This window comes from Acanthopagrus latus, chromosome 15, assembly GCF_904848185.1.
Source record: "Acanthopagrus latus isolate v.2019 chromosome 15, fAcaLat1.1, whole genome shotgun sequence".
NCBI classification, from domain to species: Eukaryota; Metazoa; Chordata; class Actinopteri; order Spariformes; family Sparidae; genus Acanthopagrus; species Acanthopagrus latus.
The window spans coordinates 15060226-15080912 of NC_051053.1; the positions used below are offsets into that span (position 1 = coordinate 15060226).

General features: G+C 44.3%; 1 protein-coding gene across 1 annotated transcript in view; it reads right to left on the bottom strand.

Annotated features, from left to right (window-relative positions):
- Window positions 1–20687, bottom strand: part of LOC119033993 (adhesion G protein-coupled receptor A3) — a 169288-nt gene that overhangs the window by 145596 nt on the left and 3005 nt on the right. The window contains exon 2 of the mRNA XM_037124670.1: window positions 6660–6731. Within this exon, the coding sequence (XP_036980565.1) occupies window positions 6660–6731 (72 nt within the window). The remainder of the gene's footprint in view (window positions 1–6659; window positions 6732–20687) is intronic.

The following is a 20687-nucleotide window of genomic DNA, read 5'->3' on the forward strand; positions in this document are numbered from 1 at the left end:
ACATCATAAAATTGACAACTGAACCAAAGGAAAGGTAAAGTTGTCACATAAAGACACGTAAAGTGGTTTGTTTTGGTTGTGAAGCTCATTCCTCATGTTACCTTCTCTCATCATCCCTTAAAAAAAATGAACCGGCTCTGTCATTAACAAGCTTTAGTGTGAGCTTTATTGGCAGCAGCCCTGATGCTAATGTGTAACCTGTTTATTAAAACCATTTATTCACGTGTTAAATATTCATGGGTCAGTTTGCAGATGCTTTGAGGGAAGGGCCCGGCCACACACTGAATCACACCTCTCATCGAGACTGATAACCACCAACTGGACTGTAAATAAATAAGTGCTGAAAGCTCACCGAGCAGGGGGAAATAGGTGGACAGTCAGACAGTTCAGTCCAATTAAACACACTGAGTGTGTACGCATTGTGACAGGCGTGTAGCTACCGCTGCCAAAGCATCAAACAGACGTTTCTCTGTGTGTGTTTGAATTATGGAGATATTTCATACAGTAAGTACAACAGGACCGGAGGGGGTAAATTAATAATTCAACCTTCTCGGCTGAGACATACATCACAGTCAAATTGCCTATTTGAGGCAGTCAACACTCATCAATGTTATGTGTTTATCTCAGTGTATCTATACTTATAACCACACAGTTTTTAAAGACAGTCTTTGCCGCTTAAACGTTTCCGCAGTCTGAACCCAGTCGGGGCAGCGATTAACATTTCTCAAACACTGCTGGAGTGCAATTTTATTTCTAGTAGGTGGATGAACAGTGCTTATGGGGGTATTTGCTGTGATTTTCTCAGATTTCTCTGCTGCCTTAGAGGAACAGAAAAGGAGTAAAGAGAAAAAGAAAGAAACGCCAGTCGCTTATGTAAGGACACCTTCATTTCAGCCCACACTCCAAATTCATACGGGCACATGAAACCAACGGAAGCAATGTCACAGCAGATGGAGGTAAAAAGCTCGGAGAAAACCTGAACTGTGAAAAAAGATACTTTCTTGGTTAACAGCTCAGCAACTGTATCCTATTTTGGAGCTACTGTTCTCATCAGTATGAGATATTTCTATCAGAGCAAAGCACAAGTTCAAGGAGAGTGTGAAGCAAACTCTTTAAAGGGAACTTTCTGATGCAAGGCCCTCCTGCTCTCTCGCTATCTTTCAAGCATGGCATAACACGACAAAACAAGAAACAACTGCCAAATATCCCCAAGCTGCGAATAAATATTACAAATGTTCCTAATAGATTATCGGCATTCCGGCATCCATCTGCCGCTTTTTTAATTGTTGAAGGCACTATCAAAGATAATCTTAACGGTCCCCGGGAGGTGAAACACAGGACAGACACGAGAAGAATCGGTCCCCTCCGTCTCTCCAAACTTGTTCGGTTACACCCATGGTGCTCACATGTTTCGCCTCAGCTGTGACCTGGCAATGGTCCCCTGTAAAATAACAATAAAAGCATTCATATTTCAAGACTGCGCTTTGATCCATTTAAGGCTTCATCTTTCTTCATGTCCTCTCCTAGGTAAACAGAAAAAGAAAACAGCCATACTTTTAGACGCTCAGGGAAAATCTGGAAAATGTAGACTCCCGCTGCAGTATGTCACCACTGGAGTGGCAATTAATAAAAAAGGAGTAGCTGTGACATTGGCTAGACAAGCATTAGGGTCCAAAAGAGAGACCACAGCTCCTATATTCAAATGCAAAAAAAGGAAATAACAATTATAATTTCAGTTTGTGTTAAAAGTTTAAACTAGAAAAAGTGTCACTGAATTGCAGAATATCTCAGTACACTGTCCGCCCCCCTTTTGCATGGATTCAACAAGTTTGTTCAAACCCTGAAGACTCATGTCATGCTATGTCCGTTATATCTCTTGAATCTGATTGAAATCACTGTGATTAGAGATTCCAACTGTTTACAAGTGGTTGAGTTGAGTAAATTCAATTCACTTCATTCATTGATTCATTCATCATGGACCATTGTCATTGTCTGGGGAACAGAATTTACATTTCTGGTACAGTTGATTTCCACTTTGTTAATCTTTTCTAACACTTGTTTAGCCTTTCTACCACTGAGCCGTTGAACAAACTTTAAGTCTTCAAAGATCTCCAACAAAAGGTTTCAATGTTTGCTACTGCCATTCTTCAATCCCTCCTGGAAGCAACACTGCCTAATATTAGCCCTGCATGAAGCAAACTTTATTCCAACTATAATCAGGAAGCTGAATTAGGAACATGTTTCATGAAGGCATAAGAATATTGACAAAGTGACAAAGTAATATGTACTTAAAATCTTAGATCGAGTGATCTTCTGATTTAATCAAGTATTATTGATCTCACCCAGTCAATAACACATTCATTGTTTCTGCTGTCCCTGTTAATAACCTCTGACCTTCGACCTGCTGCGGGTAACCTCAGGGTCAGTTTGTTTAATGATCTCGTGATCACTGAGCTTCTCTCTCTTAGAGCCTGGACTTCACCCTGTCCGTCATACATTCTTATGCACGACCAGCCGGAAGATGTGTCCTTCAGCGGCGTGCCACGCCCTCATCAATCACCTCCCAAGGAGACGGATTCACAGGGAGGACTGACTAAACGTCACCTTCACGATGGGAACAACAGGAACTGCAAAACTTTTTAAAGGACGCATCCTTGCATGCCTGACGTCCACTTTTCAGAATGAGCAATTGCAGATGCCATTCAGAATTCTGATACTGTCTCTGCTCTCAGCCGGACGTCGGCTGAGAGCAGAGACAGTATCGGTCTATTCAGCCTGCCTCCAAATTCCTCTGGCTAGACACATAACGTTTGGTCAAACAGACAAAAAAAAAAAATAGAGCAGCTGCTCTCAATAAAAAACATTTAGACAGTCTGCTAAGAATAAAGCTGCTGTCACATCCACAGCCATAACAATAAAAGTAACAACTACTGTAAAGACACACAAAAGGCCTGAAGCCCACATGAGCGTGCTTATTTCCAGAGTTGTGACTACATCTAACAATCGGACAACACTTTCACCTTATTATTATATCAACACATGATTCTGAGCAAAGGTTTTTATTGAGTTGTTGAGTGAGTGTAACACTAAAACCAAATGTCTGTTTAATTTAATCCTCAGTTTGTTTGGTTTTTTTTTTATCCTAAATGTAAAAATGTGCAGCACGACTTCCTCTGACTACTCTGCAAGATGCGAATCACGCACGAAATCGCACGTAAGCCTTTTTTTGCTGCACAAAATGTACATTTTCAAATCCACTAAATCCATCCAAAAACATTATCAGACACCAGTGTCAAATCAGACGCGGTGCAGTCGGTGTGAAAACTGAAAAAAAAACAAAAAAAAAGCCTCTTCCGTTTCACACAGATTCTTCACACACTGAGAGCTCCTGCGGTGGGAACCCATGATGAAACGGCAAAAGCTGGATTCAGTGTCCTGCCCAGAGAACAGTGATGGGCTTTGTTCCTGCTCCTGCTCCCATGGGACTCAGTTTGGCTGATGGTAATGGGGCTTGTGTCCATATGGGGGTGTGTGTGGGGGTGTGTGTGTGTGTGTGTGGGGGGGATCCAGGCCATCATCCAACATACAGGGATCCATTAAGAGGACACTTATCTGGGCTGTGGAGGCGAATCCCATTAAAAGCCCTTTCCTTAGCAGATTAATAAAGTTGCTGATGTGCGTTTGCGCTCGACTCGAATGCCGGGATGATGGCGGCAGTATTAGGGTGAAGCGCACGGTGAGGTGACAACAGGCGGAAAAAAAAAACCACACACACACATTTTCTCACTTAGCCCCAGTGTTATCTAGCCGTGCAGATACTTTTGGTTTAATGTGAACAGGTTTTCATGCATCTGTCTCTGAGGTCTCCGCCTCAACCTCAGTTACAATCAGCCGAAGTGTAATTGCATTTGTGGCACTCACAGCAGTTACAAATTAGAGCTATAGGGAAGCTCTGCTGAATTTACACAGAAAGGTCAGTTAACTCGACACGGGGAGTACTGCTCAGCCCGGGAAGGCTGTTTTATGGTGTCTTTGTGGCTCCTCGGGGAGTTTTAAAGCCTGTGTAACAATTATCCACAATCTGATTCATACCTTGTGTTTCTGTCTGCATGTTTTGTTTCTTTTTGGGTCGAAACTGGGAAAAATGTCTGTCTTTGTTCATTCAGCTACCATTTGGAATATCAAGGACCCTAAAGAAGAGCTTGAGTGTGGATTAATGAAGTGAATAATGAGTGTATAAAGCGCTTTGCTTCAGATCAGACTACATCTTAACTGAGTGCAGCAAAAAGGTCTTTAAAGTTAGATGAGAATGGAATGCCAGAAAAAAACATTTAATAAACATGGGGCATGGAGTTTACAAAATATGGGCATCCACCAGACAGGAAAAGAAGTTGTTGGTTGCATTGTGGGCATTGTAGGCTCCAGCATTACTGGCGTTCGACCCAGACAAGGAAAAGCCGAGGTACAGTCATCATACGTGCAGGCATTAATGGTCCCCAGAAGAGGAATCCTATTGACTTCTGTGACTTTTCTCTCTACCTCTTGTAGATATGAGTGAAATATGTGACACTGGATGGAATGATTATCATGACATTTAGTGCAGACTTTTATGCCTGACTCAGTATGAACTGTAATAACTTTAACCTTTCATCCAGTACCATCAGCACATTTTTTTTTTTTTTAATTCGTCAAATATAGGGCCAGATAGCAGAATTGTAGCAGACACGTTCATCAAGTGCCATCGTTCCATGCGGCTAGATGAACTTTTGGAGTGGGCCAGATCTGTGGCACAATAATGATCAACCGATGTCGATACCGATACAGATCATTTGTAATCAACGAGGCCAATGACTGATATCTGTAACCCATACACATTAAGGGTAAAAATTAAAAATATTACTCAGAGCCGTTGTCTTAAACTATATGCATTGATACCAATAAGCGTAAAAATGCTGAATATCGGCCCCGATGATTGCCCTGGTCAACAATCGGTCTATCTCCTGCAGAATATTTGGAGTATATGAAATGGAGAAGATGGTAAACAGTATAACAGCTCAGAGCACGTTAGCATGCTTATGATAGCATTTAGCTCAAAGCACCTCTGTGCCTAAGAAGAGTTACACAGAGCTGCTAGCATGGCTGTAGATTCTTCTTTAAAAGTAACTTTTAAACATTCACAGAATTAAAATTTCTCTCTCCTTATCTGTATTAGAGTAGAGACAAAAACATATCACAAAGACAGGAAAAACAAACCAAAAAAATGATTTGTATGGCTCGACCCAACCAGTAGTACAAGTAAACAGACTGGGTAATTTGGGCAAACAGGCTTTTTTTGGTGTTGTTGTTTATCTTAAAAAACTTTTTCTAGGATCACCATATTTCCATTCCTGCCCCCAAAAGCTCCACAGCTGCAGGACAAGTGGTGCAAACACACACACACACACACACACAAACACACACACACACACACACACACACACACACACAAACACACGCGTTATTAAGCTTGTCAATCAGCCGCCAATTCACCACAACAGTCAGTCAGGCAGCCGGGCAGGCAGGCAGTCAGTCGGCCGGGCCAGACGACGGAACAGCTGGCCGCCGCTTTCAACTCACTGAGGCTACCTGGCTTGGCATTCGCTGCTAGCAACAGACATACGCGTGCCAAATGCTGCATGTGGCAGGACGGATGGACAGGCTGTACCCGGAGAGCGAGGTGAAGGAAGGGATAGGGCACGCAAACTGCTGCTCCGAGAGGTCAGCCCCGACAAAAACCTTGGCGGAGTGTCCTTAAAAGCCTTGCAATCATCTCCCCATCACTCCGGAGCAGGAGGGACGGAGAGGAGAAAAGGTTTAATGGCACTAATAAGGCCCCGGGAGACAGGTGACATCATCCTGTAGGTCGACCCGCGACACAGCCACCCAAAAAGACGTGGCGAGAGGGGTAGAATTATTCCACTGACATTATTCCAGACTGAATTTAACTGTCAAGCACTGAGAGAGATGGGAGGGCAACTGACTGTAATAATATTCAAAGCTGTGCGTGTGTGTGCATGCGTGCATACATCTAAAAGTGACTGACTGAAAGGGAAGACAGTTATCAAGCCGTCCCCTCGGCGTGATTTCAGCCCCGCTCTGATTTCCCCCATCATCAGCCCAATGTCAGTGTCACCATCAGGTGGAAAAGCAGTGATCGCCGCGCTGGGCGGAGGTGAAAGCAATCAATAGGTGACATCAGGGGGCAGGCGGGAAGAGCCGGGGCTGGGCCGTCGCGGAGCTCATCATCAGGCTGCACGCATACGGCCCTCGGGGACGTCGCATATGATGTGGGGGCTCATCAACGTGGACTCAGTGCAGTCACTCCATCTTTCAGAGCCCCCCTGATCTCGCACTGCATTAGGCCTTTATATGAGGCTATATATTATATGTTTTAAGACATTTACTGTGACAACTGAGGTCAAGCACAAGGGCTGAAAGGTGAGAACCATTGGCGAACCCCCTGCAGGGTAAATCCCCCCCCTGAAAATGATCTCCTAACACCTGCCACGTCCCCATTTTGTATTTTTTACAGCTATGGAGTGACACGGCGCCTGCGATGACAGCCATTAGGGCTCTGGGGAGGACAAAACAGCGAAGAGGGCCTGATTTAAGGTACTCACAGCTTTTCCAGGGCAGCCAAGCCATAGAAGGAGCCGTTCCTCAGCAGGGAGATCTTGTTGTTGCTCAGGTTTCTGCAAAGACATGAGAGGTGAGACGAGGTGAGCGGTACGTTTTGCGAATCTCGCACAAAATAGAGCCGCAGGAAAAATTACTTATTCAAATGGCTGATAAATTGTTTATCCTCCGACTGTCAATATGTTGGCAAGAGATAAGGATTCACTTCTGATGAGATTGCGGCTGTAAATTACTCATCCCGGCCACGTCTCTGTCTTGTTTATGGCCGTTTGTGGTTACGATGGGTAATGATCCAGCCCCCCCCCACCCCCATCCTCCACTCCTCCACTCCACTCCACGTCAAAATATCAGTCTAATAGAAAAGCTTCAAGAAATGCCGATTCAGCGCAATTCAGTCATCCATTGGTCACATTACAACAGCAAACAAATCAATGAAAGGCACCGCAGGGATCTTTACATGACAGATTAATATTCAGAGGCGACACAGCGCCTCCATTCGGATTATTTCCCCGACAGTCGTCACTCCGTTTCCTTGTTTTTGTTTTTTTTTTCTTAAGATGAATTATGTCTGTGCTGAACGGCGAAATGAGAAACTATATGTTCTTCAAGTGATGCATTTGTCTGGCGAGAAAAGAAAAAGCAGCGCTTGGCAGGACTTCCAGCCGAGTGTGTTACTGGCGGGCACAAACACACACGCACAATCTTGTCACATTATTCAACACGCCGGGCCCTGGGACCTGAGCTTTCCCTCAAACCTTAACACAGCCGAGTAAAAACATCACACAAACACACACACACACACACACACACACACACACTTACATTACTACACTTATGAGGTCTTAAGTTGCTGGATTTATTCCCTAACCTCCTACTAATGTAATCAGCAGAACTACATGGTTAATTTCAACCTTTAACCTCAACCAAATCTTGTAGAAATGACAAACCACACCAATACACACACACACACACACACACACACTCCAGCAGATACTGTGTGGTCTGGTGTTGTGTTAGAAAAACATCCCACTGTAACTTGTTAGACCACAGAAGGTCTGTGTTACCTGCTGAGACATTCCCCGACACAGGATCAAGTCTACTCGACCAGCCGGCTAATAACTTCCTCCGTGTTTGTCCGGTAAAACACGGCCGCACTCAAGACATGTGCACCTCCAGAGCCAGTTACTGCTGGAAACACAGTGATACAGGACAGTGATGCAGGTAGTGCAGTACGCCACAGGAGGATTAAGAGATTGTTTTGTGCGGCTCTAGACAGGGGAAGCCAGGTTTGAGCAAACTTTTCCGGCAGGCTAAAAGACAAAACATGAGGGAAATAATACGAAAGAGGAAATTAAATAAAATAGAAATATGGAATAGAGTGTACTCATAAATCACTCCTGGTTTAAAGGTCCTTACATAAATTTCATATATCAGTCCCTCACTCGGGTGACGGAGTCCTCCATTAACACAATATTTCCTGCCAAACTTAGACCGGCGTCCCCTTGAGAGATTTCTGTTTGGGCTGTTTTGTCTGTTGTCGTCTCACAGGGCCAAGTCAAAAACAGTGAATGTCACGTACTTCTTTTGTACCCATCAGTATTTAGAATGTGTTTTTGTTTTTTTCAGTCAAAGTGTGACGACAGTCGCGAGCTCGCTTTCTCCTCACTTATTTTTCATAGAAACAACAGATAAGTTAACTGTGAGCAATGCGAAAAGGGAACGCTTGTAGAGACAAACCCACAGAGAATTACAGCCCATCTGATTCTGCAGTTCCCAGCAGTTTATGAAGCGTTTTAGAGCCTTTCTACACATTTCTTTCTTTTACAATCAGCAACTTTACTGTTTTTTTGGGGTTTTTTTTTTTTTTTTAACCAAAACACTTTGATCGGCACAGCAGGCAGTTCTTTAAAGCAAAAAGCTATGCGAACCCACTGTACATGGCCGTTAGCATCTAACTGATCAACCTATTGAAGCATTTAGCAAGCGAATGCTCATGGAGACTGAGGGTACGTTCCTGAATCCAATCTGGCGCTCTACACTGAGATGAGAGTGTGGCTGCTCAAAGTAGTAGAGCGTGAGCTTCCTTTACGACTGATTGAACAGGTTGACGGAGAGAGAATAGATAAAATCAATATGCATTATAATACAAATGTAGGGCCTCTTGTGCAAGAGCTTGTCTGTAGAGATATAATATGCCTATGATGATATGTTTTTGAAAAGCAGGCTACTAGCTTGCAGTTATCTGCTGTCACACACACACACACACACACACACACACACACACACACACACAGTGTCCATTCCTCTGTTCCTGTCTTGGATTATTTCAGCTCATTCACCCATCAGTCCACAGTTGCCACAGGACTGCCATTTCAACTACTCACGAAACACTGACTGCTCCTGGTGCTATTCAGAATAACCATATGGTCGAGTGTTCGGAGTGACCACATAACCACAAAATGCCTAAAAACAGAACTAAACAGAGAGCTGACCCGAGTCTCCTTTAATCCAGTGAAACCAAATCTAATATCAAACGGCAGCTCTGTATCACTCAAAATGTTAAACCAGCCGTAACTGCTTAACCATAATTCTAGCTCATGGATACCAGTCACCTAAATACGCCTGAAGTTCCACGACTGATCCCTGAGAAATGGACGTAGTTGTCAAAACTTTCTCTCCGATCGTTAAAGAAAGAGAGAAAATTTTACCGGATCTTTCCCTTAAACTCGATCCGCACCAAAATTTGATGGGTCCTTCTGGGCTGAGGATCGTCCTCACGCAACGGCTTTCGCGTGATCGCGCTGAAAAACCAACCGACCAACAAACCAACACAGGCGAAAACACAACCTCCCCCGGTGGAGGTAAAAAGTCACCAGTGTTTACAGAATGAGGGGACCTGGCAGAGGCAGAAAGGCTATAATCACCTGGTTGTGAAACAGTTCAACTTTAAATCCTCTAAATTCCTGCTTTCCCTCTCTTCCTCTTTGCTCACGCACATCATTTCATAGAGTTGTAGGATTCAGTACAACGGGGCAAGCGACTAATGATTTATACTGCGCTTATTCTACAGCCCAGAGTCGCATCAGTTTAAATACACCTTGGACGGCGTTTCTGGATTACATATCTGCTGAAATATTGATTGCTCCAGCCAGCTCTTAAATCATCCGCTGCAGGGGCTGCTCCATGTTCTGTGACGCTCTGGACTTGCGCATGTGATCTTCTGGCAAGAGCCCTCCTTTGCATGTGTGATGCTGCATATCTCTTGTCAGCATATGACCACACACACACGCACATACACACACAGAGTGACACACACCCTCCTCGACAAGGTCAGATCCCTCCCTCGCCCTCCTCTCCACCAGCCTCCCATCTTCTTTTAACAAGGTTCTGGGTGGAGGTGTGTAATTGCGATGTGTCACCGGTCCCTCCTGTGACGACAGTGTGCTCGTTATGGCTGCAGGAAACGTATACTCAATTTGAACCCCAGGATTAAGCAGTGGAATCCCACAATGCATTGTGCTGAACAGGCAAATTGCTGGCCAAAGTGCTGGGGGAACGGAGGGGAAGTGTGTACACTGAAAATGTCACGGTGAAGGCTCACACACACGCTGCACAAACAGACTTGAACTGCAGCAGAACTACAATAAGGCAATAAGCAACGCTCTGAAATATTTGCAAGCAAAGTTTTTCATCTGTGCCAGTTTATTTTGTTACTCAGACTAACAAGCCCGCTTACGCATGTTCTCTGGGGGAAAGTACCCTTCTCTCCCCAGAGTGACAACAGTTGTCTTAGCAGGAAAAGCAGGATAGAAGATAGGAAGTCCCCTCTCAGCCAAAGGCCAGGACGGACGCAAACGTGTGTCAGCAAATTCATGTCAACATCCAAGATTGTATTTACATTTGCTTCTGCCCCCAAAAGCAAACTTCTGAGAATATCACGTCTCAACTATTTCAGAGTTAAACATAGTTAGGAGGAACTACTGGCAGGACAAGATCTGCAGCCGCCTAAACAAGCGCTTGCCCTAGTTACTGTTTCTGCACCCTTTAAGCTGCCAGCGCAGGCAGATACACCACGTAGAAACTGCAGTCACTTCTTCAGTTCAAGCAGGTTGCCGTGGATCAAATCGGAAGAAATGACGATTTTAGCCAGTATATCTGAGCAGCTTTAGCCAACGTAGGGTAGTGCTAAAGCTAAAATGTCACCAGTGTGCTAAAAAATCCATCACAAGCTGACATTATAGTGTTTTAATCTGACTAATATTAATATGTGAAGCCCGTAAAAGGTGTTTAGTTTTGCTTGCAACGGCTCACTCCTGGATATCATGCTAAAAACTGAGGCTGAAGCTACATTTCCCAGGAGAGATTCAACACACCTGCCAGTTGATTCATGCGGAAGACATGGACTCAGGAGAAGATAGTTAGCCCTCATATTACAATGGGCTATTCTTTATCAAAATAAACCTTGATGAGTTTACTGGTAAGCAAAAAAACCAAAACGGACGTGCACATGGAGTGTGTAGCAGAGAAAGTTTGAGTGAGTGAGTCAGAGAAGTGAGGGCGGGGCCAAAACAGCCATATGGGCGAGGTGACACTTTGCCAGCCAATTTTGGCGTTGCAAATCTTGAGGTTTATGTAGGTAAGTAATGTAGAGATTCTGGAAAGTTACCTTTCCCCAGTAATATCTAAAGCAAGGCAACATATTAGCAATGGTTAGCTAATAACGTGATGCTTGCGTTTTGTAAATAACGCTAGGTTACTACCGTGAGTTGGCCTAGTATGCTAGTCGTCCAGACAAGCCAATGTTTGCAGTTCAGAGCAGACAAACACTCTTTAACCCATTCCATCGTTACATGTTACTTAATAAAGACAGCCATTAGATGCTACTATTACAGCCCGATGTACACAGTTCAGCTCAGACAGGACTGCCGTGGCTTGTTTCCAGTCGCTGTCGAACACCCTCTCTTCAGGGGGGCGGGGTTTAGCGAACAGAAAATCAAACATTCAGGAGCTCACAAAATAACTCTGTTTCCCCACAGATCAATGTGAATACCTGAGTTGTGTGGGAAGAGACCATAAGATTTACAGGCAGCCATTAAGGGAGGCAAAAGTGTGTACACAACTATTCATATGGATTTTTATTGTTGTTGATCCAGACATCAATATCCTGCTGGGGTTCTGTCAGTTTGGATTCATCCTGACACAGAGCTCTCCGAGAGCAGTAAATTGAAGCAGATATAAGTCAGCGTGGAGTCAACTGGACATGGTGAGAAACTATTTGGGAGATTGAACGGGTCAATTTCACAGTATTTCACACACAGATTTATTGAAATATAACCAAAGCTCCCGTAATAGTTTGAGTTTCAGAGGCCTGCTGTTCTGGTCTTTTATTTCCAGGGCAGCTCTCGCCTCAAGTTCTGAACAGCTGCAGCAGCCCTTTTTTTTTTTTCAAAGCCACATATGGATGAAGTGATGAAGTGAAGGTAGTCAACACTGAGATCATGGGATGCCGACACTGTCACTGTGTTTTGTCCCACGTCTCCCTTCTGTTCCCCAGACCGCTACAGCTCCCTGTGCGGACGGACGTCCCACTCAGGGACAGGCAGCCTCTGTTTGTGCAAACTCAAGCGTGTCCTGTGCTGTGCTTTGCTGCGAGTGCGCCTGTGTGTGTTTGTCTGCTCGCCGACCTCTGCATGCCTGTCTCAGGCTTCTGCGTAACATCCAGGAAATCACAGGAAAAACAGAATTGAACATTGTGTAAACAGCCCGTGACAAACTTCTGGAGCGTCCGTCCAACTCTCTATTTACATTATCAATTATGTTCTTTGCGGATAAGCTGCTTTCAATGAGGGAGGAGTGCACGGATTCAGTATTGTCTCTGTGGGCCGCGGCAAATGGTGTATGTCATTGCCTACTGTGTTCCAGTGCCAACCACAGCCAGACGTAGAAAGCATTCCTGCAAAATGTTCGATCCCAAGTTCATATGTTGTTGCACTTACACCGTTCTTCAATATGGCCTTGAGCACTTTTTGTGTAAATTTTACATCTTCTGCCCTAAAATTAAATCATGAAATTAATATATTCAACTGTCTTTTTAGACTGTTTAGACACTATGGCGTTTTTGCAAAGACATTTTAATCAGAAGTGGAAAATCTTAATTGATTTATTTTCACGCATAAACAAACTAAACAACCAACTGTCTTCGTTTTCATGCCTGAACAAACTGTCCTCAAAGGACAGCACGATTTCAAACTGTTTTACTTTGTTTTATGTGGCGGACCCTGCCACCTTTCTAGCTTCAAACAGTATTCTGGGGAACTTATTTCCCTCTGAGAACAGCTTGTTTATTCAGTGATGGAAAATATTAACCAAAACCACATAGTCCACTTTTAAATGAATGTGAAGACTTTTTTTCCAAGCAATTTAATAATGCATCTACTCCACTATCAACTAGTGGAATAATTGATTTGTCAACAGAAAGAAAATAAACAAAACCTTCTGACAGCTGTTTATCATTAAATATGCCTCGCAAGTAGCAAGTTCCAAAGATTTGGTGGTTCCAGCTTCTTAAATGTGAGGATTTGCTCCATTTTCAATACTTTTTTAACCAGGGTGGCAAAGGCTAGACCCGCCCTACTCTTCCTCTGATTGGATTTGTCTGCTATTCAAACCTTAACCCTGACCAAACTTATTCCTCCTGCCTAAATCTAACCAGAGCCCGTGAAAAAGTTTCAACAATGGAAGTGATCTACATACACCTGAGATAGTTCCGGTAAGATTTTGGTGGGCAATTTGAACAAGTGAATATATAGAATTAGAACAGCGATTTTTGACAATTAGATGAGAAAACGTAAGACAGAACTTTATCAATCCTGAAGGAAATTCTTGAGCCAGAGAATTTAAAGCAGACAATTTACACCCTGTAACAACTAGCAGTAGTAGTCCATATTTGCATCAATGCTCTTCTGCTGAAACTCTAAAAAAAAGGCCCATTGGTGTGTACAGAAATGACTTTACTCTCAGCTCAAGGGTTTCGAACCTAACCAACCCAACTAAACCACGGCAACAAGTACTAGGCAATCAGAAGAATAGAAGGGTGGTTCATGACCTCGCTACCCTGGGAAAAAAAGATGTGGGGCTACAATTCTTCTTTTTATTTGATAGTAAACTAGAAAACTAAGAACGACGGGCGGTTGATCTCACAAAACAAGCAACTGAAGATTTAGAGACTACATACCACAATATTTATCGATGATGAAATCTCTAGCTGCCCTAAATTACATAATGCAGGGAGCGATTAAACACGGCAAGTGATATCCGTGTCAATTCCTCTCTTAAACCTGGCTTTCTTTCTCCCTCCACACCACAGCTGGGATATTTCAGTTAAGTCCAACTAAAAAGTCATCACTGCCATGCACCAGAGACCTCTAACTATATTATTACAGGAGAACAGAATCAAAAATAGCTCAGACGGAGGCCATCCACCACACCAATCATGAGGACCAAGTGGAGTAAAGATCACAACTATTACAAACATTCAGATCCGCTGACCTCAAGGTTTCTGGCCACTTTTCTTCAAACAGCCAAACCCTGTGTTATTTTAGAAGATCGAGTTACTGGACGCAGCTAACCAAAATAACATTTCATATCTACTAACATTGACCTTGGACAGGGACCAGACATTGCTTCGGGGGTTGCCTACAGATGCACATATGAACAGAGAAGCACATCTGCCACAGTTCATACAATGTGAGGAAAAAAATCTGTGCAACAATTTGCCACGGTAATGAAATGTCTTCACTATTTTTTTCAAGAATTTCCTTGTCTCAAGTCATCTATTTGCGTTATTTGGCTTGTTTCAGGACACTGTCATTTTATTATTACAATCAGAGCTACAGCAATAAGTCTCTGTGGCTTGAAAGGACCAAGCAGCAACTTGCTTCTTTTGACATGAAGTTAAGTGGGAAATGTAGTCCTCCATGATGGTGAGGTCCAACAGCTGGTTTCACTTTAGATCTCACTTCTCAAAACACACGGAATCGCTAAGTTCTCACGCTAATTAATCCTTTATTGAACATTTTATCTCTTAAAAGTCTTTTTTATTAGCCAGGAGCAGTGTTGGAAAACATGTAGCAAAAGCCTACGAGCCAATTCATCCCGCTCCCTGCCACGATGAGCTCGATGTGACGCCAAACATTAAATCTGTAAGTATTTGACATTCACATCTATCCATTCCATGTGTTGGCTCCAATGTAATGTTAACAGACAGCACTGACTCTTGCTTTCACCAGCTGAAGCTGCAATCATCGCAAGTGGCAGATTAAATCAGCTGTCAGTAACTAAATGCCAAAATAAAATTGGTGTCTGTGTTCTACCAAAGATCCAAACGGAAAAAAGAAGTTCCACTCTGTACCACTTCCGTACAAATGAACAGGGACTGTGTGTTTTTGCAGGGCAACAGGGAAATTCAGAAGTTCAGAACTCAAAATCCTCCTGTTTACTCTGACACATATCTGTAATAGTCAATATTCATCATCTTAATCGTTGATAGTCAGCAGGCCTCTCCTGTTATTTTGATGTGTCTGATTCATTAAATCAACATCTCATATCTCAGGCCGCTCTCTTGGCGATTTCAGATCTCAAATGAATCTCAGAGTGTAGTAAGTTGAGCCCTGATGTACGGAGCCCCAGACATGACATGGTCAAAAAAAAATTTAATTGTGGCCATGAATTAGTATTTTTTGCACACGTTACTGCTATGTATGGCCACAATTTTTTTTTTTGACCATGTCATGTCTGGGGCTCCGTACATCAGGGCTTAGCTTACTACACTCCAAGATTTAATTTAGTAAAATTTTGTAAAATTTAGTATTTTGTGGCCACAAAATGCAAATTTGTGGCCACGATGTAGGTATAATGTGCGGACAGGTGGGTGAGCAAATCGAGCGCAGTGCCTTTCATCGATCATCTCCTTTGAAAGTAGCATCATGTGTGTCAGACTCTCAGCTGAGGGAATACATGGGCTATATGAGCCGCAGCGTTTAATGATGCCACCATGCAATTACAGTTGTGCTCACTGTATGTATCGCGCTGCCAAGGGAACCTATAGCCTATCAGAGACCAGAATCTAGTTTGTATTGATTTGCAGGTTGTTGTTGCTCTGACTGAATCACTGAAGGTGTCCTTCAATAAAATCACAGAAGATTAAAGGTTTACTATATTATAGGCCTAATTAAATAACTTCCTAAATGCAGGATAACAAGATATTGACTAGAACAGAATAAGAAAAGACACCCACTTTAAACCCCTTCAGACCCCGTGTCCATTGGAGTGGAGCTTTCTAAAACATGATTTGCCCAGCCAAAAAAAGCTGGTCTGAAGGGGTTGTCTTGTCTGGGGCTCTGTACTGAAGGATTTGGTAAGGGGTTCAAAAATAGATTCAGATTCATTCAAAAAAACTACTGGACACTAACCCCGGATTATTTTTTCAGTCAAAAGCAATAACAACAAAAAGACAACGGCTCCCAGTGAGCTATACCATGAATCAGTACTCGACTGTCTTGAAGACAAAGAGATGTCAGGGAGATGGTTAAAATGCTGCGTGATGCACATTTGAAGATACAATATGGAAGAATTCTGAATTCAATTGTCAGTCCTATGATGGTCAAGGCGAACGAGATAAAATCTGAAGTGGATAAAACTTTAAAACATTACGTCGTCTGTGAGGTCAACAGTGTTACTTGCAAGACTGTTTATTCACCCCAAATGACCACACTACCTTAGCCATAAGCTAGCAAGCAACAGCACACCCTGTGGGTGTGTCTGTCTCCCTGTTTAAATTCCGGTCAACTCTTATTAGACTCAGCACTCACCAGAGACTCCAGTTCTCCCTCTACTATCCCGCTCTCGAGTCAGTATTACAGTACATCAATCTCATTGCTCTCCTTCCGTCGTCACAAAGCTCCCCGCACAACCTTCAGCAAACTTCTTTTGTTTTCATGGAGAGACCGAGACCGCGCGCTAGAAATGACATATCATCTGCTGAAGAATATTCTTGCCAACTTAAAGCCCCAAGACAATCTACATGTGCTTGCCTGGAGTCACGAGCAACATAAACGATTCACCTGACCGTCATGTGACATAACATCAGCGACTTACACCGACCGACTTGAGGTGAGGTGGCGTCTTGAGCGACAGTCACACAACCTGACACATGTCAAGATTTCTACATGTACACCCGGGCCGATACACAGAAACTCCCCTGACTTGAACGCAGCATGCGCGCACACACACACAGTCGTGCACAGTGCTGATAACGGTCTGCCACGGATCCTGTGAGACAGACAGCAGAGCTAATATGCTTCCCACTGTGATCACACCCTGCAACAGAAGCAGCGCACATCAGAGTTTTAATCACCTCGTTTTACAATGAGTCAGGAGACAGGGAAAAGACAACAGGCTTCTAAGCAGGGCTCCTCCGCGCTCTCAAATTTACGACCCTTTAAGTAACTTCAGTATTTACTCAGCGGTGTGGGAGGAGGCAGGGGCTGCAAACGGAGAAGTATCTTTGGCAGACATCGTATTTATCTTTACCTAATATTTCTCGATGGTGAGTCTGGGTTTCGACACATTCTTGGTTTTTAAGGGCTACAGCACAATTTACAGACCCCTTCTCTCCCCCAGCGGTCATGAACTCTCGATCAGTGAATCATTATTATCTAAAGCAAAACTGATCAGCTGTTTTCTTCCACGCCCAGAGCTCTGCACACAGCCAATCTGAAGGCCAGCGGACCTGCACTATCCTTGAGGGATGTATCAATACACATCCACGGCAGCCCAGAGGAAACCTTGACAAAACTCTAACCTGTTGCTAGTAAAGAGAAAAAAATCGATAGCTACTTATTAAGAAGACTGGCAGCTTCTAACATGCAGTAACATTACTGACGGGCCCTGACCTCACCGGTCTTCAACGCACAGATAACACAAGGGCAAATGTTCTCGGCTTTAGCTACCACGGAGAGGAAAGTGCCGGGATCTAAAAGTATTATGCCCTCTGGGGCTTAGACGACTGATATTGGAGAGCGCACTCATCTAAAGATGAACATTTTTTCAAAAAAAAAAGAAAAGGGAAAATCTTCCATATCGCTGCAGATAAGTATGAGAGAGGCCGGCGGAGGGCCGGAGAGAGAAGAGATTGGCATGACTCCTCGCAGCGTGAGATGTCAGATACAACATATTGTATCGCGGGTTGCGTCGGTCACGTCTCTTCAGATTAACAGCCAGCTCTCTTATGTATGTATATGTGTGACATATCATTTAATGCATTTTTACGCCCGGGATGTCTCAATGCAGTGTTCACTATCAGGGTCTGTCAGTGAGGTAATGCACAGGAGAATATGGACGGGCTATGTGTGCATGTCAATGAAATATTCATGCCGAAAGTACTCAGAACTCTGAAGAGGGTAGAGCACAAACAGCACCTCGGCAGAGGAGAAAAAAGCCCCGGAGGAGTAGCAACGAGGGAAAATGAGAGAGAGGGAGTGAATGTGAGAGGAGGGGAGAGAAGAATACCCAGAATTATATTTATAGCCAAAAAAACAAAAAAACAAAAATAAGGGTGTTTGCAGAGAGCCATCTGAGGAACAGAAACAGGAAACATAGCGCGTTTGTTCGGATGCACGCGGATCAATGCCGACCTTTGACTCCTTTGATCGAGCTACAGATGATCACAAATTGTCTGCTTACACTGCAGCAGCACATTGTGTAAGACTCTGTTTTACAGCCAGGCTTCCTGTGGTTCCTCCTAAGTCCCTCTCTGCACTGCCATGATGACTGACACGTTCTTGTAGTGGTTTGGAGGCAGCTGCAGCCCCGTCCTGATCATTTCCCTCTAGACACCGCAAACAGCCCCTCCTGTCTGTCCCTGAAAGGATGATGAAGATGATGAGGAGCCCACAGAGCAAGACTACTTTATGCCAAACACCTCCAGATTTAGGTCGGGCCCGGACCGAGAGGCCTCGTTTTCTCTCCCTTCGAATGGGAGACAACCAGGCTTTGGAGGGAGCTTAGCACGGTTCCACGAGAGAACATGCACAAATCCGGGCGAGGATCACGTTCAGCAGCGATTCAGGAGCTCTGGATTTCTCCTGAATGCTGATACGAATGAGACAATAATAGGGATAATTTACACATTTAGGTCCACTGTAACTACATCTAGACAATTCAAAATATTCAGTTTTATTTGTTAAATGCTGCATGTCATGGTAGTGGGGGGAGGGGGGTGGGAGTCATATTTTTTCCCATGATTGTGGGTTGTTGGATTTTGGCAATAAAAGTGAAAATCAATTCAAGCCTCGCACACTGGACGGGCTACACTCCGCGGATGAGATCAGCAGGAGAATAGCATGCAAATGATGCAACCGCGGCCCGCTCCGCAACACAACAGCTCAGCAGGAGGAGCAGCGGGCGTATCCCTTTGCCGGAACTCTAATAACTTTGAGAGTTTCCAGTTATGTAAGTGCACAGTGTGTACCTCCTTGCATGCAGATTCCAGCGGTGAGGAGACTCAGCCGCTGAGCTCCAATCAGATGTTACTGTGCGACAAGGCGCCCTCCCCGCCCAAACGGTCTGTCACATCATCTCAATCAGCCGCGGCCTCAGCTGTAAAGTGACGTTTCACTAAGCGCTTCCTATGCTCACTTCCCCAGCGTCCTCTCTGTCACTCCCTCTCTTCCTCCAAAGGCTCTTTCACAGCCTCCTCCTGTCTATCTCCACTCCATCCCCTTGTCTCCTCCGCAGTCCGCGCCTCCTCTCCCCCGGACCGGTCCTCCTGTTAGAGGCACTGCCTCAGACAGGTGTCGGCTACAATTTCAGCTGCTACTCTCCGCAGAGAGGCAGCGTTGAAACCATTACACCAGATAGGTCCCAAGGTCAACAGAGCTGTCAGGTCTGGCTCAGAACTCCTCAGCTCCCTCTTCCCCCTCACGGACGACAAGGAGAGCAGGCGGAGGTGTTAATGGAGGACGCTCGCGCTGCACAGAGAGTTCTCACACACAGTTCATTTTCATCTCTCTTACTTATGCTAATGTTCCCATCGTCCGCTTGTTAAGTTGTTTTTCCCTGGCATTTGCAAGGCGGCGGCATTATCGCAGGGTTCGTTCCTCATAAACATTTTATGGGTACAGTAATAAAGGGCGAAAAGAAAAAACAACAAAAGCCCAGTCTGTGCCTGTAATTAGAGGTGGCATTCGGATCTGGGTGAGTGTACTTGAACTTGACACACTGCGCCCGAGCTGTCATTGAGGAAACCGCTCCACAAGGAGCTCGCAGTCTACGTAGGTGGTGAGTTCAGGAGAAAATGGAGAGAGCACGCGGGGAGACATTCAGGAGATTTGTAGGGCGGCCTGCAGGGAGAGATCGGTATGTGCATACTTCCCTTGATATATCTGTTTATTTGCACAGCACATCTAAACAAAAGAGCGAACAGGGAGGCCACTTCAGCCCGACAAAGGTCACATTTCCTAACGCAGGAAAACTGCTTCCTGGCCGGCTACAGCTCAGATTTAGTCTACCAAGGAATAGGACTGAGTGAGCAATGGGCTTATTTTTACTGGTCTTATCACAACAAGGCATACACAAACAACCTCCCTTTTTTCTGAGGAAAAGGTGTCATTCTGCTAGAGAGATGCTCCCAGCTGCACTTTGATACTGTATATTTTAAAGGAAAGTGCCCTGGTGTTATTTATCTTTGTAGACCACTTTAAAAATCAAACTTCGTTAGCACCTGTGAGCGGTGAAGCGGCCCTGCTCTGATGAATGTCGAAAAGCAAACAAAGCCTTTAACCGTTCTGCGCATTAGGGAACAAAAGCACCCGTGCCCACACGGAAGCAAACACCACTCCAGATAAATTGCAGTAAGCAAAGTGCTGCCATTAATCAGCGGCGCTCTCAGTTCAGAATGAGTGGTCGGCTGTAACTTGTGAAGGGCCTTTACATTTAGCGCTTGCTTTTACACT